The 26,465-nt window shown below is 38.2% G+C and overlaps 1 protein-coding gene across 2 annotated transcripts in view; it reads left to right on the top strand.

Annotated features, from left to right (window-relative positions):
- Positions 1-1,474: 1,474 nt before the first annotated feature.
- GLRB (glycine receptor beta) overlaps positions 1,475-26,465 on the top strand; it is a 46,473-nt gene continuing 21,482 nt past the window's right edge. Inside the window, exons 1-5 of one of the 2 annotated variants that reach the window (XM_054514546.1) lie at positions 1,475-1,493; positions 2,938-3,091; positions 14,275-14,381; positions 16,902-16,969; positions 23,468-23,697. In XM_054514546.1, coding sequence (XP_054370521.1) covers positions 2,970-3,091; positions 14,275-14,381; positions 16,902-16,969; positions 23,468-23,697 — 527 coding nt within the window. In that variant the 5' untranslated portion in view covers positions 1,475-1,493; positions 2,938-2,969. The other variant, XM_036381691.2, reaches the window with a different exon arrangement.

Below are 26,465 nucleotides of genomic sequence, written 5' to 3' on the forward strand. Positions count from 1 at the left end.
TAGCCACATCCCAGGGTAAAAGGCGTCTGGGGTAGCCCAAGCAAGTTGGAAGGGAGGGCAAGCTTCTAGTAGGAAAATGCCCGAGGTGATGGAGAAGTGCTGCTGCATGCACAAAGTGTGCATACAAATGTCTGAGTTCAACCATCCTGAAATTTATAAAATCACACTTAAACAAGGCAGTCCTCACTACAAACTGATGGCAGCCATATCTTGTTCTTTCCTTGCTAGCTTTCCACGTGTGTTGTGTGAAGGTTCTCACACAGGCTCACAATGTGACATGCCAAGTTGGAGCACATGGTAACTCAGCCATATCCTACTGTCACCTGCATCCAGAGGCCAGACAGGAATGACTTCCACCTTTATGGCTACATCTAAACAGGAGAGCACCAGCAATGCTAGAGTCATCTCTCTGGCTGCTTGTGGGACAATAAAAGAGCAAAGGAGGTGGTTCTCATCCCAGGGAGCTGAGTCTATGCCCCAGTCCCTACATCTGCCTAGACCTGGTTGATGCATCCGCACTGTAACCAAGATAAGGTAGTGCAGAGTGGAAGGTGGGCTGGCAAGTTCTCCCTGCCCACCCTGGTATCCTGGGCTGCCTCCTGCCCCTTCCCCAGGCAGGAGGGACTGCTGGAAAAATAATCTATCCTCACCTTATACAATTCCTTATCAGTTGTCGAGAGCAGAAAAGTCTTGTCTGAGCCTTATTTTCTCCAGGCTAAACATGCCCACCTCTCAGCTGCTCTCCATAGGACTTACCATCCAGACCCTCCATCAGAGTCTGGTCTTCGGTCCAGAGTTCTCTGGACTCTCTACAGCACTTCAATGTCCTTCCTGTAGTGAGGGGCCCAAGACTGAACATAGGATTTGAGGTGCAGCCTCACCAGTGCCGAGTACAGAAGGACAATCACTGCCCTGGTCCTGCTGGCCACACTATTGCCGATCCAGGCCAGGATGCCCTTGGCCTTCCTGGCCTCCTGGGCACACGCTGGCTCATGTTCAGATGGCTGTTGATCAGCAGCCCCAGAGTCCTTTGGGCAGCTTTGCAGTCACTCTCCCCCAGCCTGTAGCCCTGCAAGGGCAGGATGCTGCGCTTGGCCTTGTTGAACCTGATACAATTGGCCTCGGCCCATGGATCCACCATTCCACTAACCTGTGTAAGCCTGCACTCCCTCTTCCTCTCATCCTACTCAGTCCCCCTCCGCTAATATTCTCTTGTTCCTGCCAACTCTGTTAGGTATCTCCCAACACCACTATCGAACGCATTTTCCTCCCGCCAGAGACCAGAGGATGCTTCGTCTCGCCACCCCCTTGCCCACGTCCCACCGCCCCGCCGGTGCCCCGTGTCCAGCGGAGGCAGGGCCGGGGGTCCGGGCCGGCGGCCCCGCCGCCCCTCCCGGCGCGCAGTGCCCGAGTGTGGGCGGGCTCCGGGACGTGCTCGCTGGGGAGCGCCGCGGCGCCGCACATGCTCACTGGCCGCGGAGGCACCGCCGGAGGTAGGGGCTCGCTCCGCCGCCGGAGGAGCCGCGCTGTCGCTGCGGCCGGGCCGCGGCATGGCCCGCCCGCTCCCGGGCCGCCGCCGCCGCCGCTGAGCGCGGGGGGATCGCAGCGTCCGGCGGTGAGCGCGGGGCGCGGGCGGCGGCGGGGCCGCGTGTGCGGGCGGGGCCCGCTCCCGGTGGGGCGGGCGGGGATCGAGGGTCCGGCCCGAGGGCCCCGTTCCTCCGGGCGGCACGGCCGAGCCCGTCAGCACCTCGGCCAGCGCCGGTGGGGCGGCGGCGGGCGGCGCTGGGACACGGCCCGGGAGGGAGGGGGTGCTGCCGGGGCCGCCAGGGGAACCCCGCTCGTCTCGTCCTCCCGCTCCCCGCGGAGCGCTCGGCAGCGCGGAGGGGAGGCCGCTCCGCTCCCTCCCCGGTGCCGGGGCTGGTGGGAGGCCTCGGGCCGGGAGGCCAGGAGAGGGGCCGGTGGCGGCAGGGGCAGATCCGCGACCTTTCCCGGCCGGGCCGGGGGGGTGGCGATGCCGCGGCTCCCGGGGAAGGGGCAGCCGAAGCATCCCGGTACCTCCCGGAGGTGGGGGAAAAGAGGGAGAGGCGCAGCTCTTTGGAAACAGTGCGGGGAAAAATCCAAATAAATAAAAGTGGAAAATACAGCAGGTTCTGAGGCATCTGCGAGATTTCTGTTGGCCCAAGGAAGTGCATGGGAATTATCTGTGCAATGGCAAACAAATGGAAAATGCCTTGGGTGCCGCAGTGCTGTGGCCAGGGGCAGGTGGGGCTGCCTCTGGCCGAACACAGACTCATCTCCTGGCCTTTGGGGTACGTGCTTTTGCCCCAGACAAGTTTAAATATTACGCTGAGCACGATGCAATAAAGCATAGTATTGCGGGTTGTGTTTAGTCATCTTTGCAAGGCCCTGTCACTGCTGGCTCTGCAGTGGAAATCCTTCATACAAAATTATTGTGTTTAAATTCTGTACATAAAACTGTATTTATAACCTCTTGTCATAACCAGCGTTGAAATGATTGCTATTTTATCTGTGCAAGGTCACAGAGAGCTTGCAGTTCCTCACCTTGCTACATGACTGGTTGACATTGTATTTAATGCAGTTGATACATTTCTGGTGAGGAGCCCCTTTCCAAGCTTCTGAACATTTTTGGTTAGGCAGTCTTTGAAAGACATCACATTTCTCAAACACACTGAAGCAGATCTGCATTTAAACATGTTCCTTACTGACAGTTTCAACTTTCGGAAGCTACTTGACTCTCTGGAAATTGCCTAAGTCAGTTTCATGTCAGGGATACATGTGAACAGATTCTCTCTCCCCGGACGACGAAGGACAACAAAAAACCCAATTCCCATGAAATATTTGTTTACTTTTTGCAGGTATGTATTTCCTTTTGCCATATGCAGCCCTACTAACATAAGCTGCTTTCTTTTACCACAGACTGAAGATTTCTCTGAAACGTAACCTTCAAGATGAAGTTCTTACTAGCAATTTTATGTTTCATCTCATTCTCCTTATGGGTTGAAGAAGTCTATTCCAAAGAGAAGTCTTCAAAGAAAGGAAAAGGGAAAAAGAAGCAATATCTATGTCCATCGTATGTTCCTGCTTTCTTTTATGCTTTTGTATGATGGTGATCCTGCCCTGTTTTTAACAGTGGAAATTATGTGGCAATTGAAGTAGAAGGTGGTGCTTTCTGCTGAAAGGATGAGGTCTGTGGTGGGAATGGGTTTGACCAGCATCGTAGCTAAGTTCTGTCATTGTATTCCTTCTGCAGCAAGTCTTCTGTTTTAGTGCAAGGGAAAATCTAAGCCACAGTAATTGTTCCTTTCCTTGTGTTGGATTTCAACCCAGTGCCTTGCTGTTAATGGGTTCACAGTAGCATGGTCCCATAGTGCTGTGCTGTCTAGCATCATGTTGCAGGTGTATTGGGGAAAGCAAGGAGGATTCAAAACTGTCATGATGAAATTCAGCTTCTGGTTAGCTAGTTCTGTAAGAGAAGGCTTGTCCTACACATATTCTTGTTGCATGTTGAATAGAACTAAGGTCTTCAGCATCTTTCATCAATCATGTATAATTCTATAACTTTTCTGGAGGTATCTGTATTGATTGTTGCTATTAAGTATGTGCTTATGGAATAGTCTCCCTGTAAAAATACAGAAATTATAATCTGTGATTGCCCAGTTGAATAGAGGATGTGTTCTGGACACCTATGATTAATTGATGCTAAAAATACTCCCTCTTTCTAATGCCTACCACACTTTACATTGTGATCCATAGGACAACATTTTATTTGCGAGTGATATTTTTTTAATTTTCTTGGCCAGCCTTACTCATTTTTTAGTGTTACGTTGTAAATATCTGAGGAAAAGATTGATGGACTATGATAGGTTGCCAGTAAGTGTAGAAAATTGCTATGACTGAAATATTAAAATTGTTTAGACAAAGTTAAAACATATTTCTTCTTTGACCATAAAAGAAGAGGTACAGAATGTTAGACTGGTTATTTAACATTAATCAACTTGTTCTAAAGAAAAAACAAAATAAAAGTGGAGTAATCAGACAGATACGTTGTTCAAGTAATACTTTTTAAAGTTTCCATTCTTTTCAAATATTGACAGTGATGTTTATTTGTAGCCTCAAATTTTAGAATGTTTCTACATATGATGCATGTCTTCCTTCTCTTTTTTTATATCAAACCAAAAAAATTATATTTGTCATTAGATTTGAATACATTAAGGTATGTCTCAAATGTGATCATGACTCATCTGAAATGACCCCTACCTATTCTTTCCCTTTTAAAAGTTAAGTTGAGTTCTGGATGAGGCTTTTGGTCTGAGCTACTGTGAGAGTTTATAGCAAGGAGAGAAATGTCAGGGTTCCCAGGACAGTCATCAGAACAGAAGCCCTTGGAAAGTGAGTTAGGCAGCAGGGAACTAAATCCAGGTCTTCCATGGTCTTGTTTAAATAGCCAACATTTCCCCCTGTTCTTGACTTAGTCTTATCAGAATTCAAAACAGCAATGTCATTTTATCTTTGTAAGCGAGTAGATTTTTCTTGTTTATTTTTATTTTAAGCCCTGTATTTCTGGGTACCATTAAATATGATGTCATTTGTCACCAAGACACTTGAAAAAACATTGAATACATGCAATGTATTGAATCTGTCTGCAAAAATCTGGTGAATCCAGTACTTGTTGATCCATTGTGCAGTGCTGCTGGCAAGATTTGCTGTAGCAATGAGTCCTGTTTGATCTCCTGAATAATGACCAAGTTGTCACTTGGCTAAGTTCACAGCTTGAGAGACAACCACTTGTAATAGTGGGGTTGCTGTTTCTGTGGCTGGCATCTAGAAGACCTGTCATGTGAATGAGCAATGAAAATCAACTCTGTCTGGCAGAGAAACTGCCCAATGCTCTCTTAACTCAGGCTGCTGTTGGCAAACTTCCAATCATCAGCATTTTTTAAATGATCTTTCACAAAACTTCTTGATTTGGTGGCACTCTGTGTTGTAAAAAAGGTTGCCTACTAGGAGTAATTTTTTCTTTGTGAAAAAAGCAAACAATCTTTCCTCAAAATCTAACCAAAACAATGCAGTGGAGAGGGAATCAAGTGACACTATAAGGGTTGACTAAAACTACTGAAGGAAGTGTCTAAATGAAAAATTTGCTAGTAATCATGAAAGAAATATTTTAGAAGAATGCATTTTATTTTTTAACCAAAAAAATTGTATTATTTATAAAATTGAATGGTACAAATTCCTAATGTAAATGTACATTTATAAGTTAAACTCTTAATCCACCTTTAATTTGGATTGGTTATTGCTGCAATAAAGTTTAAATCTTAATTGTAACAAATTATTGCCTTTTATCTCCTTGCAGCGTGTGAAAAGCTAAATTTTAATTCTTCAAGAGAACAAAAAACTGCCTTAGTAGTTGTATACGGAGCAGTCTTGCAAACTTTATAATGAAATCCAAATCTATGCAAATCATTATTTAGGAAAAACTTATATTGAATCTCATATTAGTGCCTGAGTTTCTTAATTTGATGTTAAGAAATGGATGGCTACAAGACTGGCTTGGGACTTTATCATGAATTTGTTTGGATAAAAATTAAGCATACTTTAACTTTTCCTTTTGTATGCTTTCCAGCATACAAGCCTTTTTCAAAATGCACCCCTCTGGCATAAAATTAACTACTCTCAGGATAGGATGAAAAAAAGCTGATTAGAAACCCATAAAAAGTTAATTATTGTCTCATAAACAGATATTTGCTTCCTTAAATCAGGAAAATTCTATTTTGTGTCTTAGAGAAAACCCTGGTGATTATTCATGATGCTGTACTTCTCAGTGCATTGTGTGATAGTGGCTTGATTTGCCATCTTATTTTCATTTATTCCTGAAACTATTTTTCCCAGGTTTTTATTGAAGAGTTTCTTGAAACTGATGCTTAATCATTTGGTTCTTACTTTGATTTAATGCTTTCTCAGAACAGATGTAAGATTTCGCATCCTACATTTAGATCATTTTCCTTCTTACCTCAGGCTTTCCAAGTGAAACATAGAATATTTATACTTCTGTCTGATTCCTGAATCTTTGTTGATTAACAAAGAAATTGACATATAGGGCCTACAATGTTATAATAGGAGTTTTACACCATAAGTCTAAGAAAGTGGCTTCCACAGATACAAAGTGCAATGAAATACAAAGCTTTAGTAACAAAACTTTTGCCTTTTGTTTCCATGGAAAATCTTTAAAAAAAACTCAGGCCTACCCCTTCGAGAAAAAAAAAAGTGTATTACTGTTTACTAAGCTTATTTTGAAATTTCGTAATGATTTTTATACAGCTGCAGATGGATTAAATTACTTGATCTCTTTCCTGCTCACAGTCTTTTTTACTTAGGTATTATTAACTTCTTCATAATTCCTCATAATACCTTGCTTCTCTTAAACATGTGGGACAGTTAGCTGAGACTTAGAGCACTGCTGAAAAATGTTTTTCCTTTTGTTATACCATAATAAACACTTCAGTTATTTTATGGTGTTTGAGCTGCTGCTGTTATCTCCACAATCCTTAGCAGCCTGGAAGGTCTCTACTCAAAACTACTCAAGATCTCTAGACAAATGAAATTATAAGGAAAGGGAAGCTTGGTTATTACAGTACTAGAGAAGGAATAGATAAGTAAGTGTCAGATAGCAGCTAACAAAACCAGTAATGACTGTGGTCATCATCACAGCTATCCCTGTTAATTATAGTTTAGGATGACTCAGCTGTTCACTTGCACAGCTTTCACTTCTGATGATCTCTCAGCGTCCCTAATGCCACAGCAATGCTGAGAGCAAAACCTCAGTCCCTAAATCTCATCCTTTTTTCTGGATAGCAGGACTGTGGTTTGAAAACAGCTTCTCTCTTTACCTTTATGCATTTGTCCACATGGAGATTTATATCCTTGAGGATGATTTACTAAATACTGTATCATATCTACAGAGACCTTTTTTATGCACAAAGCAGGAGTACAAATCATGTTTGGCTTGTATTGAACAAAGCATATCAGCTACTTCAGAAACTGTGAAATGGCCCTCTAGCCCTCCAGAAAACATGGCTTGTGCCATCTGCCAGGGCAGAAGCTTAGAAAGGTCACAGATGCGAAGGTTCAATAAACAGCTTCTTTTAAAAAACAGCAACAAAAGACTGTGGAACTAGGGAAAAAAGGCTTTGATGTGTTTAAAGCAGAGTTATGTGAAACTCTGTCATCAAATTTCTCTTGGTTAACTTTAGGCTTCTGACATGCTCTTCCTACTAAAACTAAAGTAAAAGTTCAAAATATATTTTACACTGTGGCTCCTCTCCACTTCTTCACGAACTGTAACTTTTTTATCAAGTGTTTGGGTATACATCACCTCTCTATCTGTATCTGATCAAGCCCAAAATGTAATTGCTGGGAAAGTGGCATCATGTCGCTCTTCATTCCCATCATCTAGAAGACACTGTTGATAGTCTGTGAACATTTTCATTTGTAGGTGTGGTGGAAGGGTTGTACACTTTGTGGGAGGAGGTAGAATGAAGTTGAAAGGAAAGTCTGAATTTGATTGTGGAAGAAGTTATATCTGACAGTCATTCCAATGATAAGTACTTCACAGAGCCCGGGCCTTGTTCCTATAAAAATTATTCTGCCCTTTAGTAACAGCAGTTGGTGAATGCTTTTCTTATTCTGTATCACGTAACTCTCATAGAAAGCTGTGATCCCAGACAGATAGGGCCACATTCCAGAAGGTTTGTGAATTTGTTTTCAAAATGGTTAAATGTGGTGGGCAATAAAAGGTAAAGCTGTATAAGCAAAACCCAAGCTGTCTTTTAAAGCAGTAGTTAAGCATGATAGGCTGGTTCTTATTCAGTAACTTTCCCTCTCGGTGAGCAACGTTTGGTCCATTCTCAACACTGGAGTGGCGAGACACCAAAATTGTGTGGAAAAGCTACAGACTTTGTATTTCATATACAACCTCCAGACTGAGAAAAAACTTGGATCTGTGTGTTGAATTGCACCATCTTTACCCGAGCCCAAGCAAAACCATAGGTCTAAATTCTGTTGTCAAGGCAAATTATATAGAATGTATCTCGACTTATATTTTCCTCTTATATCTCCACTTATACCACCATGCAGGTGGTTAGATTTTACCAAGGTACTTCTATTGTCTCCATACTTAGAGCATTTGTAAAGAAAATATTGGGGTATGGAACTGATGTAGATAAATTAATTCCAAAATGTTGCTTAAACGTTTGGATGCTTATCCTGTTTTACATCTGTGTGCTATATCAAGACACCACAAGACACCCATTATGCACAAGGGTCACAGGTGGTGACTTTGGTGGGATGCAGAGAAGCAAGGTAACTTCAGCAAAAAACCACATTGCTGAGAGCAGTACTAGTTCAGACTGGGTGAAACAGAGCCATGCTAACCTGGCTCTGTTGGTTTGGGGGCTGTCAGCTCTGTGGCAGGCAGATGAACCAGCTTGCTTTTCTCAAGTGTAGTGAATAATAAGGCACTTCAGATTCCCGTATAAACAATCCTTAAGGTGTCTAACCCTGGGAATGTTGAATTATGAAACCAAAGCTGGATTTAAGAGGTTTCTGCAAGACAAAGACCGAAGTAGTGACACTAACAGCTATTGACACTACCTAACTGCAGGAAGTTTGTCTGCATGTCCACATTAGGAGACTATTCTTTTTGGTCTATCTACAACATGAGATGAAAGACAAGCTGTTCCACCCCGTCAACTCACAGTTCAAAATTCAGGGTGCCTAATCTGGGTTTCTGTTTCAAAATTAGCTATGAAGGAACCTTTCTCTTTTTTTTCACCACACTGCACTACCTCCAAATTTCAGTACTGAAGCTACCTCAGAGTCCATAGTTTTAGTGTAATTAGTGATACTGCTTTTCACTGGAGTAATTGTAATGAATCTTCTTAAGAATAGACAGGTCACCTTGCACAGTTTGAAAATGTAGCTATTAAATATACTAGAGATTACAGAGATCACTCAGAAGAGTTATATAGTATGTCATTGATATGTATTCACTTGTTTTTATGCTTAGAGTTATTGCACTCAAAAAATCAAATGCCTGCAAATCAGAACACTGATAGTTTATATCAGGAAAATTGTACTTAAAATGTACGGTGGGATAATAAATAGATACTATGTTTCCCATACTTATTTTTATCTTTCTCACATGTACACAGCCATTTTACATGACTCAAATGTCAGTTTTCATCATCAGTTTCCATCATGTATTTTTATCTGTCAGTAATTTAGAACTATGAAAATGCTTTCCTTCCTGCTCGTGTAGAATATTGTTTATATTCTTTCTTCCTGTAGCACTGCATGTGGAGAGGACTCCTTGTAACTTCAGTGAGCTCTGAGAGAATAAATGTCATGATGACCTATAGAGATATAATGTCTTCTGACACATTTGTCTAACACAAATTTAAAGCTATATATAATTTCAAACCATGCTTCCTTTTGTCATGCATATCTGCTTATCTTAAATTCTGGATTTTGATTAGTGAATTATGAAAATAATTACCTGTTGCCATCAACTTAAAATGTTGGTCATGATCTTCAAAGGCAATGATAAAATGTGTAGAGCTGCATTTTGGAAGAGGAGATGAACACCTTACTGCAGGTCCTGTGAAATACAGTATGTAAAGCAATTCTTTGATTCAGATGTAACCTCTGAAAGATCAGGCATTTCACACAGGGATGTTATAGCAAAAGCCTAACTGTACCTTGTTTTCTCTCTGGATTGTGAGGACACTGTTTGAAGAAGTGAAGATACTTCTGTGTATACAAGAATGTCGGTTGCTTTCCATTTTATTTATTCAGAGAGAGAAAAATCAGTTTGGGTTTGGGTATTTTGTATGGTGGTTGTGTGGGCTTTTTTAATTGCTACTTAGGTAAAAATTTTTGGTAGGGAAAGTTCGAGCTTTACAATTACTTGCTTTTAAATTTTCTTCATAGCAACTCTGAGGCTTCTGTTGCCTTATCCTTTGGTATTTACTGTATCTTGCTTAGAATGCATGAATTACTGTGAAGAGTGCTACATTCCTGTTTCTAACTGCTTTCCATCAGCTCCACATGCATTCAACACAGGTTGAAATAAATGCATTAAAATTAAAATGCATGCTGCAACTGGTGGAAATCGAAGTTACCAGCTTTTTATAAGTGGGAAAATTGGAGGCTGAATTAGAAAAAATGCTAAATAACTTCTCAGTTGGTGTGTTGTTATGTGGGACTCAGCCTTTAGCACACTGAAGTCTGATTCTTCTAGAAAGGCAGATCTCCGCTCAAATCCTTTTTGTATTATGTAATATACAAATATGCCTCTCATTAATTCCATAATGGCCAATTAAGCAGGGGTGGTTGTGGCTGTAGGTAAATGTCTCACATTAATAGTTCCAACCTCTTTTTCCAAGCACCTAACACATCCCATTAACTCTCTCATTAGTTTGTTTTGCTCATCTGTCACTCTGAAAGTATGGTTAACTTCTTAACTCACCCCAAGGAACACATCTGATGTATTGATTTGCAGGTGAAATTTAGGCATTTTTGTCAGCAAGGACCTCAGGAGGAAATCCAGTTATTGTGGTGAAGTTTTCTTTTGTGCTGTTCAATGATGGTAGTTTAATGACAGCATGCTGTAAAAGAACCATAGTGAAAATATGACTGATACTCAGCAGAGCTTTTTTTCCCAGTAGCTATTTCAACGACTTCATTCGAAGTGACCTTTAAAAGTAGCAATTACTGAATCTCAGTGCTTGTCCTCCTAACTCAAAGCAGCCACTGTCATTGTATTTTACTTGGTTCTTAGATAAGGAAGGACAAATGCACTTATACACTTGTGTAGGTTCAAAACACAACCCAAGGACTTGTGGAAGATGTGATTCTGGTGTTCTTTACCAGCAAGCTATGCTGTCATTGTTCTTCCCACCACTGTCTTCCCAGTGCAATAAGTCTCCTTTGCCCAATTTTTGGATGGCTTTTGAACAAACAACCTGAAAGATAAATCTATTAATATACTTCTGCAGTGCAGCTCAGATCTCACAAAGCTACCACTTTATTCCCTTACTCGAAGAGACAAATAAACCTGTCAGCTGTATTTGGCTTTCTTTTGCTGTTTGTTGCTCACTCATTTAATTTCCCAAACTTTTTTCTCTTTTCCTCATTGCTTTTTATGAGCATCTGTGTTTCATTTATATGCCCATGTTATCCTGTGTAGTTCAGATTACTGTTTTCACTATTTAATGAACTTTTTTGTATAACCCATGACAAAAATAAAAAAAAAATTATTTAAGTTTGTTCATTAGTTGTTGCTTGGATTTCTTTTCATATTGCATTGTACTGGACATACATAATTTAGAAAGAAATTTATTTTCAGTATTAAGGAGATTATTTTATAAATGTAGTTTTTGTAGACATCTGATGTAGATGTTTTAGATGTTAATATGTAAGACTTGCAAGGAAGCAGTGGCATGAACCTTTCTGTATCTGATAAAATGCAGCATACAGAGTGCTTGCCTGCCTTTTTAATAGCTAAATGAACATTCTTTTCTGAACTGCTCTTTTTAGAAAATAGAAAATAATCTTTATCTTTTATTTTCCTTCTGTCCAGCTAGTGGTAACAGCACAAAAAGCATACAAAGCAGGTTTATGATATTTCTGTAGGAACATCTTCATTGGTAAGGTCATCACTGAAAACCAAACATCTCAAAATTGCAGAATTGGAATGGAATGGAATGGAATGGAATGGAATAGAATAGAATAGAATAGAATAGAATAGAATAGAATAGAATAGAATAGAACATTTCATTTCAGCTGGAAGGGCCCTACAATGATCATCTAGTCCATCTGCCTGACCAAATGAGGAAATAATTCTTTTGCATAATGATCCGATTCTAAGTAAAATATAAAAACTTACAAGCTCAGCCCTGGGAGGATTGTTTGAAAGAGAATTTGTCAATTATTAAGAAAAGTGTTAGAGCACATATTCCTTTTTAATTGCTCTAATATTAAATTAGCAGAGGCTTATTGTATACAGAACATGCAGATCTGTATGCATAACAGGAAGTTAATATATGTTGCTAAAAGTAAATGCTTTCTTTTTTATTAGAAGACCAATTATCTCTGGAGAAGTTCTGCTGGAGCAATTAGTTGTGGTTGTTACAGATCACAGAGGTTATAGTGTGTTTACTGCAAGAGATGGGTGGGGAATTATATACTGCAGTTGCTTAATGCTGCTCCACAGCAGCTCTTTTCTCTTCCTGTATGTTATAGTTTAAGATATCCTCCAGGATACATATTTCTTGGTAGGTACATCTCTGGTAGTTTTTTGAATGAATACTTATCCTGCTAATTACTGTTTAGTAGTCAAAATTTCAAGGAGGATTTATTGCCATTTTATTGCCATAATTTTTTCCTCATTTGTAACATCAAGCAAATACAAGAAAAGCTAAGCTAAGCTGGCTAGCTAAGCAGATATGCAGCTTTAGGTTTCAGAAATATCCTGAATACAACAAAGAAAACAGAAATCTGATTATTTTTTCCTGCACAATAAAATGCTCAATGGGTATCAAGGAGACTATAATATAATAAAATGCATTTATGTTTTCATACTGGTTGACATGGTTTTAACAATAGGGAACTCCTTCATAGTTTTATTTATAAATGTTTTAGTTGTTAAATGTTAACTGAGAAGATTAAATCTCTTTGGGAAGGCATAGTGAGTGCTACCTAGTCAGCAAACCTGATTTCCTTTGCCCTTATGGTTTGAGTTAAACCAGTTGTTTTTAAAGATAAGGTTATTAATAAAAGCTCTTCAAGGGCTAGGCTCTGGTATCATCTCCACTTTTCAATCAAATGCCAATGTCATGCTATGCTGACATTTATTAATTAATCAATTTCTCAGTAATCAATAAAGAAAATGCTGAACAGGAGCTACCATAATTGGACATTTTAAAATCAGGAGGTCTAATACATTAATGTGGTTTTTTCATTGTTGGCTTTTTTTTTGTTTTTAAACTGGTCAATAGCCTCCTGTAGAGTTAATGTTTTCTTCAAAAATGTTTGAATAAGGCAGAAATCCCAGAGGACATGATGGAAACTGAAAGATGAGAAGAAAAAAAACTTAACTGAGCTGTTATATAGAATAACCTGTAGGTCTGTCAAACTGACATTGGTATAGGAGACAATAATGAAAAAAAGAAACGACAGGGTGAAGAAGGCAACAGCAGCTGATGCTGATTATGAAAAACATTAAGGAAATAAACTTGATCAATTTTTAAAATACATTTCTTTGCAAGAGATATAATGTTGATGCATATGAATTATACCTGTGTGGGGTGTTTCTCTTATCTTTTCATGGCATCCTGGTTACTGAATTATAATGACAGAAAGACAGCAAAGTAATCATAAAAGGGATGGAAAAGTGATTATGAGACAGAATTCAAAACTGGAAACAGTCACTGAACAGGTTCTGGAAACTTAAAAATTCATTTACATACAATTATGAGCCTGCTTGCTGTTTAAAATACCTAGGGAGGGCACTGATGCACCCATATTGCTTTTTATTACATTCAATTTCGTGTACTCTTGAAGCTGCAATTACCTGTCACGGGTTCTTTTTGGTTGCAGCAATGGTTTTCATTTAACACCCAGCACAATAATGGCAAGGTAATGAAGATGTTCAAATTCCCTCTGCAAAACCGGAGAGTCCAAGGCCTTGTTTTCTGTAGTAAAGCTTTTATTAGCACTTGACAAAGAGATTATGCAACCTCCAGCTCTGGGTGGAATAGCTGGCATGTGAGAGCAGGAGACTGCCAAAAGCCTCTGCATGCTTTGGCACCTACAAAGTGGCTGTGAATTTACTAAGGTTCCTAATCTGACAGTCACTAAAAATAGTTCAGGTGGCTGCTTTCTACTGATGAAGAAATCATGTCCCTCTGCATATTTTTGTTAGGAGGGAAGGGAACAATTTGTGAATTGCAGTTTATTTGCTTCCAAGTTTACAGTTAAGAGTGTGTCAGAGAGCATTTGTGTTTATTACACAAGTAGTTTCTTGAAAAATACTGAAACTTCTCAAGGAAAGGGAGACTATACAGTATGGCACCTGAAAATAATGAACATTTTTCTGCTTGTGAAATGGCATTTATGGCATTACTGTAAAATCACTTCAGTTTAAGCATGCAATTGTTTCTGTCTTGGTAGTAACTAATGAACTTTTTTTTACAGGCAGCAATCAGCTGAAGACCTTGCAAGAGTACCTGCTAATTCTACCAGCAATATCTTGAATAGACTATTGCTCAGCTATGATCCCAGGATAAGGCCTAATTTCAAAGGTTTGTCAGATATTTCAGCCTCCTTTTTAGTCTTTGGATTTTAATTTTTTCTCTTTTCACACAGAGAAAAATTATGTAGATATAATACTCACAAGCTAAATATCTGTTGTTAAATGGAAGCCTCCCTAGATAGTGTGAAGCTGCAGAAGATATTTATCCTTTTGAAATGAAAGATAATATGTTAGGATTTCATTATCATAATAGTATGTGATGCTTTATAACTATTGGTCTTATTTTATAAAAGACTTTTTAAGTGTAGAAATAGAATTTGTAGAATAAGTTTTAAAATATATTCTTATCCCTACATTTTAGTTAGACTCGCTTTACAGCATTTTAAACCACCAGATTTCTCTATAGACATCCTTTAAGATGACTATAAAAAGTTGGGGTCAGCAGTATCACTATTAGCAAACTATGGAATTATTAAATCCTTATTAAAGATATTTTAGTTATAAAGCTTCACACTTCAGTAATCCATATGGGTAATGCATTGAAACACATTTTCTGCCATTAAAACATCTCCCTGGTAGTCAGATGTTGCAGGATTCTTCTGTGTAAAGTGTGTGAATCCTTACATGAGAAGAAAAAGTTGAAATACATATCTCTGCCAAACCTCTAAGAATTCACACAAGTTAGGCTGTAAATTAGACTTTTCAGGAATTAGATTATTTACCTTCTGTAAATAATGTACTACTAAAAAGATGTAGGCAATTTTATTACATATAGGCAATGCAGTTTACATAAAACAGCTCTTTCATTTAAAGCTCCTCATATAATTATATGAGCATTAAGAGATATTTTAACATGAATATCACTAGTATGAAAAATTTGGAAATCTTAAATGTTTATTGTGCTTTTGAAGAGGCTATTTTCAGTTCTATTTAACAGTTATATAAACATATTAAACTCAGTTCTCAGCAAGTGTACTGCTTCTTTCTTATTCTCTGTAGAACCATATTTATATGTTTTCAGCACTGAGTCTTGTCACAAAGAATAAATGTCCAGCCTCTTCTCTACCTGTTCTTCAGCATAATCAGCTTGTAATCACAAAGCATGGTGCAGATTTCTTTATATTTTTGATAACCCTTCTGGCAGTCTGGTAAGAATCAAGATAGAAGGGAAAGGGAGGACATGTAATGTTAACTCAGAGGGAGGTGGAAGAAAAAGAACATTTTCTGACAAGTGCTTTGCCTACGTTAAAATGTTCCTCACACATGAGTGATTTTCTTGGATGGCACATCCTATTCAAATCTGGAAGAGAGAGTACACTCTTGGCTACTAGTGATGTGATGGGTGCTCTGTCACATGCATCAGACATTAAAAGAAGTATTGTGCTTACTGCATAACTGAAAGCCTCACACTTTAAATAGTCTGATTTAAAAACCAAACCAAACAAATTGGTTTAACTGAAGAAGTGAAATTTTATCTTCATAAATTTCTGTTGACCGAGAGAATGAGTTTGAATTTATGTCTAAATGTACATAAAAATATTTTATGCAAACAAACATGCTATTGGAAGAAACATATGTTACTTAGCACTGTATGTACTTAGTCTGTCAAAACAGTATTCATATATTCTTATATCTCTTTTGCTGCTGAAAGTAGGAAGAAACCCACTGAGTATTTGTAACAGTGTAAATTATATACCTGCATCTAGTGGACATCCTGACATTCATACCATAGAGGTACTAAATAAAAGTAGTGGTCCATAATTAGTTCTCTCAATTATCAGGACACTTCTCCTTGCTCTGTGATAACTCTCTGTTAACACCAGATTAAATGACTGCCAATCAATTCCCGCAGGGTGACAGGAGGCAGATGTAGCAGCTGTCATACCATCCCTCTTCAACTACAGGAATCCTGGCTGTGGAAAAGAGAAAAAAATCCAGACCATCTTAATATCTTCACAGCTGCTGACTTCTAGAAATTTTTCTTGGTTAATTGATAACCATTTCCAACTCTTTCACATCAAGGCTATAAAGCTGTGAAAGATGCATGCAATAGTTTTACCTGCCTGTATTCATATTTTACAGGCAGGTAAAGGCTTATGTACTTTACTTGCACAAAGAAGTATCCTCTTAAAGCATAAGGAAATATCTCATCATAAATCATTAACAGGTAATTTGGGATGATAGTGTCATTATGACCTTGACAGTTAAAAGTGTCTGCTGCTAGAAATACGAATTGCCTCTATCCATTACACTGTGTGCAAAAGGAATACTGGCTTACTCATTCTGAGATAACAGAAAATCATGGAATTCAAACACTATTAATTTAGATATATGGTCAGTGGAATTCTGTAAGATTAGCTTTCTGGACTAGGGATTTTTATTTTTCCCTTTTTCTTCTAGGTTAAAAAGAGGTTTCATGATTTCTATTGACTTTGATAACTGTATATATACTAACTTAAAATGATAAAGTTACATTGTGCAATTGTGGTACCAGTATAAAGGAGCTTTAAATGAAGGATAATGTACCTTTACTGGATTGTATAGCTCACTAGAATTATTTTTTTTAAAGGAATTCCAGTCGATGTTGCAGTTAACATCTTCATTAACAGCTTTGGGTCAATTCAAGAGACAACTATGGTAAGAGTGAAATTAAATTCATGTAGTACACATGGAGATTTTCTTACTAAATTAAACTTCAGACTGAGGATTATGAACTATAAAATAGAAATATTTTTTGTGGTTGCAGACACTGAGAATTAAGTTAATGGGGTTAGTAACTGTCTGTACTGCGCTTTATATCGTAAACCTAAACCTATTAATGTATTTCACTTTATATATGTCCACAGATTTAGAATCTGTAGCTCTAGAATCTGATTTACATGAAAGGAAATCCATGGTTTCTAAGATGCAAGAGCTAGACTAATTTCTGTAAGTTACTATGTTCATTGGAAGAACCCATTTGACAGTATGAGTTGAAGATCTTCCTGAGAGTTATTACATTGGTTGCTTGGTATGTTATTCAAAAGACCCCAAACCAAGACTGTATATGAGAGAAAAAGAACAGAGGTGCATAAGGATGAAATGTATAGGTTCTTTATTTTATGTGGGCCTGAAGATGTAAATAAATTGTGATGGAATACAAGGAGCAGTAGTAAAGGAATAGGTTATCAATTATCATAGCCTTCCTGCTGTTTATTTACTTCGTGGGAAAGATAAACTGGGGAGTGAAGTTTATAAAAATGTGTTTCCAGTTCAGCCAGAAAATTTCAGCATGTCAATAACAGGATGAAATAACCCTCATTGCAATTTTGACTTCTTTTGTTTCTTTGGGAAATAAAATCAATTTCAAAATATGAGTTACTTCAGCAAAGCACTTTCTGATATTTTGGGACTTGCAGATCTTGTTTTGTCATGTTGTCTCCAACAAATACTATCAAAAAGATTGCCAAAAAATGCATTTAGCAATTGAAGATGTTCTGACCTGATCAGGTTTTCCTTTTGTGTAAAAAAGAGGGGAGTGTACCGTGTCGTGCCAGTACATGGAAGCCTCAGCCAAGACATGCGCTGAGTGGGAGTTCTGAGGCATTCCCTGATCTCTTTGGTGACCTGTTGCATCTAAGGCATTGAGGCAGTTCCCAAAATCAAGTTGCTTTTTTAATGCTGTGACTAAGGCATCATTCTGACACATAATGAGAGAGAAGCAATAAACCACAGTATCACTAATAAGCAATAAAGCACATTTTTGTTGTTGTTGGAAATAAGTGCCCACCTAAAACTCAGAACGAGCTTACATGTCACCTTAATGAAATTTCAATAGGACTGCAGAGCCACTCCAAGTTGAATATAAATGGTGACTGGAACAGTTTTGAGCAGCTTGGCCAAAAATTTCTGTTTCTTTAGCTAGCAGAGATTTATGTCTGATTGCAAATGATAGTAAGTCAACTAACGGCATTAGTGGGAAGTGACATTAAAACGAAAAAATGTAAGTTTGCCCAAAGGTCACAAGATTTATTTCTGAAAACAAAAAGAGGACTTGAATTTAAAGAGGGGCAGGGAGGAAGAGCAGGAAAGTAGGACTGAGATAAGTGTCTGAAGATATCCAATATATTTGGCCAGATGGCCCTTTCAAGTTTCTGAAATTAGTTGCATGCTTTAAAAAATGACTTTTAAAGGCGCTTTTTTACAATTCACCCAGATTCAGATAGTAACAAAACATGAATGTGAGAGATTTACTTCCACCAGCCCCTCCAAAAAATAAAAGTATGCTCTCCACAGCCGTGTATGTATGCCTGTCTGTGCCTTCCTGATATGGTCACTCACAAATTTACTAGGATGTGCTGTATGATAAGTCATGCTCTCCTCTGTAATTCAGAATATCAGACACCATCCTTACTTTATTTTATGCTTTCATTTAGATTTCTATGTCTAGTTGATCACCATGATAGCTAAGCATGTTGATGTCAAATTTGGGTTACTTCTTGATTGCCTTAATCTAATACAGGAAGCACTGACAAAATTAAAAGTCAATCTGTTCTTCCATGTATTATTTGGAAAAGCCTTCCTGCTGGAGTGGGCATTGGATATTCAGGAATCACTTCTCTCTTGAGGATAGGTTTGTACTTGGTCTGGGTAATACACCAGACAGTAGAAATGGATCGCTTAGAATAGGAAAAGATTTGTACTTCTGGAATCACAGGAAAAAATATTTCCTGGAGGTGTGGCACCAAAAATATTTCCTGGAGGTGAAGGATCAGAGGAGTCTCTTGTGTTCAAGAGAAAGTAGACATTTCCAGAAGTACCAGAACTGCTGCAAAGGTTCCTTGGTGCTGGAGAAGAGAGTGGCTGGCTGCATCTCTACTTTCTCTGCTGTTGGTGAGAATCATGAGGAGTACTGATTTATATATAGACTGTCTCTAAAATTACCAGGAGCTACTAAACTGGTTGGAATTATATCAGAATCTTTGAAATAATATATTTCTGAGTTTTTCAGTCAATGAATTATTGTGATGGTGCTTTGCTTTCTAGCCACTGCTGGCTGTAATAATTGAAACTCATAAATTTTTGCAAAATCTATGTCGGGGTAAAGCCATGCTAAAGCAATGATTCCTTGTTTTGTGTGATGGAAGTGTGGGGAAAAATAACAATGGGTACCAGATGACTGAAGACAGGTTATGGTAGAAGGCCCAACAAACAAATGTATAGAGTGACAGGGAGAGAAGACCTTGCTTGCTGTCCTTCTGGTCCTGTGATAATTATATTCTTAGCTATCCAGTTAGCTCTTCCTCTAGAGTTGCGATTAGCTCCTTCTGAGGTAGAGTCCTATTAGATTTAAGAAAGAGGGAATTTATTTATAGAAAATCATTGAAGTTACTTTGTTTCAAAGCCAAAGAGTACTCATTTTGTGGGTCCTATGCCCAGAATCCTGTATCACTTTAATCAAGCTTTTGTGAAGAATCTGAATGGCAAATGCTTGCTCTGTCTTTAGAAAGGATAGTGTTCATGTTGTGTTTTCAATATTGAAGAGAACTGCAGTGCTTCCACACTTATCAAGCAAGTCTCTTAGAAAAAAACTAAGCAAAAGACCTTGTGAACTACATAGAGAATCAGAATTTGTACAGATAAAAAGGAGAAGAGCTTACCCCAGAGCTGCTACCTTCCAGTAAGCTTCCTTTATCTTGAATCTGTAACTTGTTTCCTTCTCTATCGTTAGACCACTTGTCAAGGATCCCATGTTAACTCTGCTCCTGAGTTTTCACACATTTTTTTGAGACTGCAGAATTGTGGTATAATAGGGTGATTATGTCACGTTTAGAAAGTGGTTTAAACTGGATGACCAGTCAAGGATTCCTAGGGATAGGGAGTTTCTGGTATAAATACCCATAGGGCTATATTTTTTTTTCTGTGATGATGATCTGTCTTTCTGTCTACAGAATCTATGTTCAAGGTTTTTGCTTGCAGTGTGACCTTTCTTCACTGACTCAAGCAACAAAACACCAGTTCTTCCTTCTCCTTTACTTTAAAATCTTACAGAAAGGTCTTTTTAATATTCATGACTGTAAAAAACATTCAGTTTCCTTATTTTAATCTTAAAAATGGCATTTTTTACTTCATTAAAAGGAAACACTATTATGTTGCCTTTCTTTGTATGAGTGCATTTCGTGATCGTCTATGTGCTCTGTTTTGCAGAGATATGTATAGGCTATGCTTGCTTTCTGGCCTGAGGTGGTTTTCTGGCCACATGCACACTGTTTAGTAGACTTCTGAAATATTTCCTAGAATGCCTCCCAAGCTCCCTGAAAACGACTTGCCTTCTGTTGGAGTTACATGGGAAAACAAAGCCCTGTAGAATACTTCTGTGTTTCCTTCTACCTGGCAGGTCCTCCTAGCTCTGATGTTGATGGATATCTCTTCCATCCTCTTCCCTACTTTCAGCCTTTTTAGTTGCTATTTGACTCTCCTTTATTATAAAATGCCAATCACTCTGCAAATTCAAAAAAACATTTGTAAAATGTACACCAGGAAGACCATGTGCTCCATGCAGACTGCTTCTTCAGCTCCTGTTCAACCTAATACTAATACACTTCCTGAATCTTAAAATTCATTGTGCAAATTTGAGAGGACTGGTCACAGACTTCTTTCAAAATAAATTTATACCAGATCATAGTCTTTACTGCTGCCAGATGCTGTAAGGGTGCATGCTCTTCTAAGAAGCAGCCCTTTTGCACATCGTTGTCTGGCTAGCCACAGTTTTGTATTGTGACATCTCTTTGCTTTTTTTTACATTCTCTGTATTGCCTCAAGTATGTGGTGGCCTTCCTGTCCAAGTATCCCTGTCAATGTCTCTACTTTGGGCCTGAACCTCCCCATTTTAGATTAATGAGATTTTTCTTTCTCTGAGTTAAATGGGAACAGACTCAAGTTCTTAAAATGTCAAAACGTCTGATTGTTTCGTGTTTAAGTTAATTTGTAATAGAGCAAGGAAGGAAATAAAATAGCATCCACCTGATCTTACTTCCAATTCTTATTTTGCCAGTGCATTCTGCTTTTCAGTGATGTAAGCATCTCCTTCTACTGAATGGGTAAGCTGAAGGCAAGTGTTGCACAGTGCTTATCATTTGCCTATGGCTTTGAGAAGGCATCTTATTTTGTTTGAAATTAGGGTAATGCACTTGTTTATGGGGAAATTGAATTCAGTGTAACCAACGGTGTAATGCTTGTGAGCATGAATGGTATGCAGTATTTATCTCATATGGTTTAGAGTATTTTTTTCACTGAGAGAGAAGACGTGCATATGGAATGGGAACTTCAGCAAGAAGCAAGTAAAGGAAATTTTCAATTATATACATATAATTGAAAAGATGCTTTCTGAGATAATGACCTGAATTCCCTCCAATTATGAAGCTTCTCTATGAGAGCCTTCCAGTACAAATTCACTTCATATTGACCATTTTTTGCTTCTTCTTTACCTTGGCAAGACAACATAGGTCTTTGTATAAATAAGACTCAGACTATGTATATTTTTTCCAAAACCAACTACCAGCAAATAACAAGTACTGAGTTTTGATGCTTTGCTTTTCCTCACAATGCAGTCAGGAAAAATATTACACAGTATAGTGTAATAAAGAAATACTTGGGCTAATTTAACTGGTCGACTGGACATGGGAAAGTGGGCACTGTATTTAACTATACAGAGCAAATCAGAATAAATTATTCTGCATGAGGGCTTAGCCAAGTGGACTCCTTCTGGTTGAAGTTAGGATGACTGTCTCAACATGGCACCTGCTCTGGACTGTAAATGCAGTAAGTACGGCAGAAGATAATTCAGTTGTATCAACAAAAAAATGCAAGAGAGTCTTGACACAGAGAGTAAAAAACTTTATAAAATTTGTTTGTATGCAGAATCCATTAACAAATCAAAAATATGTTGAGAATCTTCACTCCCATATTTCTAGCATTTTGGTATAATTGTAGAGCAGTAGCAGTGTTTTCACTGCTCTGAAAGACACAGCCCTTATCTCAGGAGGCTTTCTACCTAATAGACAATTATGAAAAAGCAAAGCACACTATAGAAGGCAACTGTGAAGACTGGAGATAGAAATAATCTTACATACAGAATTTTCATTCATTTGTTTGGGTTAGTTTAACTTCTTTTCAACAATAACTTTATTCTTTCTCTGTATGTGGTCTGCCTAGTTTACATATACATCAAAAAGAGGCGCTGGCTTAAATGTAAATGTAAAAAACAAAAAGGCTTAAGAGATAAGACTGAAAAATCCTAGCTGACATTCTAGGTCAGATTCTTCCTTTGGATGCACACAGCTTTCACTAAGCACAGAACACGTGCAGGGTATCATTTTGCCCTGAGACACATGCTACTCCAGCTCCCAAAAGCAAAATTAGGTTCTCATTGAGCATGGCTCTACTACTGTCCTTCCTTCAGCCAGATTCCTACTGATTTCAGGAGGAGATTTCCTCTGTAAAGCCTTGATTTTTGTCTCTTTGAGACTGATTCTGTTTCTCATTTAGTACCTGCTACCTCAGTACTTATGTTGCAAGCTGTCATCAGTTTTTCTATTACCAAGATAGTCCCAATCGCTGGTAGAAGGTTTGAGGCTGTATTCTGTGTGTCTAGTATAAAATCTATTACCTACCTGGTCTGTTAGCTGCTTTTATAATATGATATTTTGCCATCAGTGTGCCACAACCAAATAGAGAGTAAACTGGAATTGGCACTCACAGGATATCCTGAAAGATGTGATATCATGCCTGCTGCCTGCAGCCATTTAGTGCAGTCAAGCTATGGCCTCTCTCTGCCCTGCTGCATGCTTTTCTCTATGCCTGGGTAACAGGAGCTTTTACTGAGGGAATGCAAAAATTACTCTGGAGTGGCAATTTGATCCTTTGTTTAAGGAAAGTTGCTGTATTCAGAACCATGAGTGAGATGTAATCTGTTTGTACTAAAGTCTGTTAAACATAATACTTCATAATGTAATTTGAATAGTGATTACTGTCTTTGTGATAGAAAAATCAGGGCAAAATTTTTTCTCTTCCAAGTCTGGTGGAATGGTTTTATTTCTCTGTGGGGTTTTTGCTAGACTTTTGGCTAATCTAATGTTTGTTTATTCTTCTGATCAGGATTATAGAGTCAACATCTTTCTAAGACAGAAGTGGAATGACCCCAGACTCAAACTGCCCAATGACTGGAGAGGTTCAGATACACTGACAGTGGACCCAACTATGTTTAAGTGTCTTTGGAAGCCAGACTTATTCTTTGCAAATGAAAAAAATGCTAACTTCCATGATGTCACACAAGAAAATATCCTCCTTTTTATATTTCGGGATGGAGATGTCCTAGTCAGCATGAGGTATTTTATTTAAATGTTTCCACTGGTTTTTTAAAGTGAATTTATGTGAAGTATATATTCTGTATTAGCCTTAGTATTGTAATACAATTTATTACTAACATTTAAATTTATATGAGACAGTTTCTAAACAATGCTGCAATAACTTATGTGTAAAGAAATCAGATGATAGCACTGCAAGTGTGAGAAATTTGATGTCTATATACATGATAACCTAACACACTGAACTAACTAAATTTAAACCCTTTTTATAATTTCTTAGGTTCCTAGAAGCATAGTGGAGTGGATAATATATCTGAAATATAGCCTTCAATAAAACAGTATATGTTGCACACTACTTGAATTTTTACAGCAACTAAAGTAAATGATGATTACTTGCTAAAGATATAGGGAAAGCAGATATTATAAAATTTGTGAATATGTATGTTTTTTAAAAGTACTGCGAAAAAAATCCTGATTAATTTCTATGCCTTACTGCATATAACTTTTTTCAGAAGCCTCCACATTGCTGTTCGATTGAATTGCAATTAACATATACCTTTTTGGTGTTTTAACTTGGTTTATCAAAGAACACAAAAATAGTCATCCACTTAAACCAGCAAATTAGTTGATTAAAAGGGAGGTGATAGTGAATTACAGATATGGAGAGCTTATAGTTTACAGTTTGTAGAGATTAGGCTAAATTTTCTAACATGAAGTGAATTTTCTTCTGGTGTGTGCTGTAATATATTGCCCTGATAGACATAAGAATGATTATCTGAATATACTGCAACATTACCTTTAAGAGGGAACCACTTGAGAAGCTAGGTTCACATGAGCTATTGCTTCCTGGAGTAGAAAAGGATAGAAAAAAGGAGAAACAATATGAAAGAGTTTGGGTTATTTTTTACCATTTCAAAACAGGGTGTGAAAAATCAGTCTCAAGACTATTGCTGGCAGTGATCAGAAAAGAAAATACATTGGGCAATCAAAGCATTTCATTTTGATTGCTCTGAAGGTCTTGGTTTTGATTTCAGCTGCTTCTGTAGTTTTGAAGCGTGTAGAAATTAATATTTCAAAGTAACTTCCAGCTATGAAAGAAGTTTCCCTTTTGAAAGAGCGAATGTTAAATGAAACACTGAAATATTTTTCAAATATTTTTGCTGGGTTGCAGGTATTTATAAAGGAGCTCAATAGGAGTGGTTAATGATTAGTGAATATTGAGTGAATAATAATGGAATTGTTTTGGATAGAAAAGCTGTCTCTGAAAATGTGCAAAAAAGAAAACCAGGTTCAATAAAGTTAAAAATTATTGCCATCTTCTAAAAATACTCTGTTTATTTTAATAGCACACTATGTTCTTACATTATATGTATGCAGGTAAGATAAATTATTTTAGGGACAGTGGTTTGATGACATTTTTAAAATACATAAGTTCTATGTCTTGTGTTTCTAGTTTACAGAAGTATTATCATGTATAAATGAAAGACTCTCCAGTTATCAAAGTACTTTATGGCAAAATTTGTATGAGAGAAAGCTCTTGCACAAATAGTTAAGAATGAGGAAACCAAATGCAGGAATAAACAGCTACTGCTCACATCAGGGGAAGTAAAAGAGTTGACACCTCCTCCAAAAATAAATCTATTCTGTGTTCTGTGCTTTTCAACATAAATCATCTAAAAAACTGAATTTGCAAGTGCATTTGATGATACCAAAATAAGCAGAACAGTAAAGATAAGAGACAACAGTGAGAACCACAAATCAATCTAATGACTAAGCAACAAAGTATGGGATGAAATTCAATGTAAACAACTGGAAATTATGCATGAGGGGAAAAAAAAATTTTAACTTCACATAAAGCCTGATTCATCTAGAGTTGGTTACTTCCAGCCAAAAAAATAGCTTTGAGTAGTAGTGGATAGTTCTCTGAAAATGTCAGCTAATAGCTCAGTACTATTTGAGAAAGTAAATTGAATTCTTGGAAGTATTAGGGATTAAAGTTATGCCAGTGCATAAAAGTATGCTATACTTGCATTCTGAATTCAATTCTGGTCTTCCAGCTCTAGGAGGGGAGGCAAGGACAGTCAAAGGTGTGGATAGCTGAGAAAGGCTGAACTTTTCACACTGGAAAAAGCAAAATAATTGAGGTGGTGCCATAGAGGTCTCTAAATCACAAATGGCACAGAGAGACCATTCTCTGTGGTCAGCATTGATTTTTTGCCTTCTTTTACAGTGAAAGAACTATGAGACAGACTGAGGATAGATAAAAAGGCATGATTAGAGTGTGTGCAGGTTAACTATGGCATTCTTTGCTGCAAGATGCTGTGCATATCAAACTTTATGTGGTGTCAGGGCAGGGCTTAACCCCAGCTGGAAACTAAGTACCATTCACTCACTTCCTCCTGGCCTCAGTGGGATGGGAAGGAGAAGCAGGAAAGTAAAGGTCATAGAAGTTGTGGGTTGAGAACAGCTTAAAAATTGCAGCAAAGTAGAACAAATAAAAGTATTAATGCTAACACTAATTGTAACAAGAGGAATGGGGGAGAGACATAAAACCAAGAGAAACAAGTGATACAAAATAGAATTGCTCACTACCTGCTGACAGCTGCCCATCCCTTCCCTGCTGCCTTCTGTACCTTCTCACTGCCAGAGTATGGAAAACTGAAAAGTCCTTGATTTAGGCTAAACACTACTCAGCACCACCAAATACATCAGTGTGTTGTCCATGTTACACTGAATCCAGAACACAGCACTGTGCCAGCTACTAGGGAAAAAACTAACTGTCCCAGGTG

Source organism: Molothrus ater, chromosome 4 (assembly GCF_012460135.2).
Source record: "Molothrus ater isolate BHLD 08-10-18 breed brown headed cowbird chromosome 4, BPBGC_Mater_1.1, whole genome shotgun sequence".
NCBI classification, from domain to species: Eukaryota; Metazoa; Chordata; class Aves; order Passeriformes; family Icteridae; genus Molothrus; species Molothrus ater.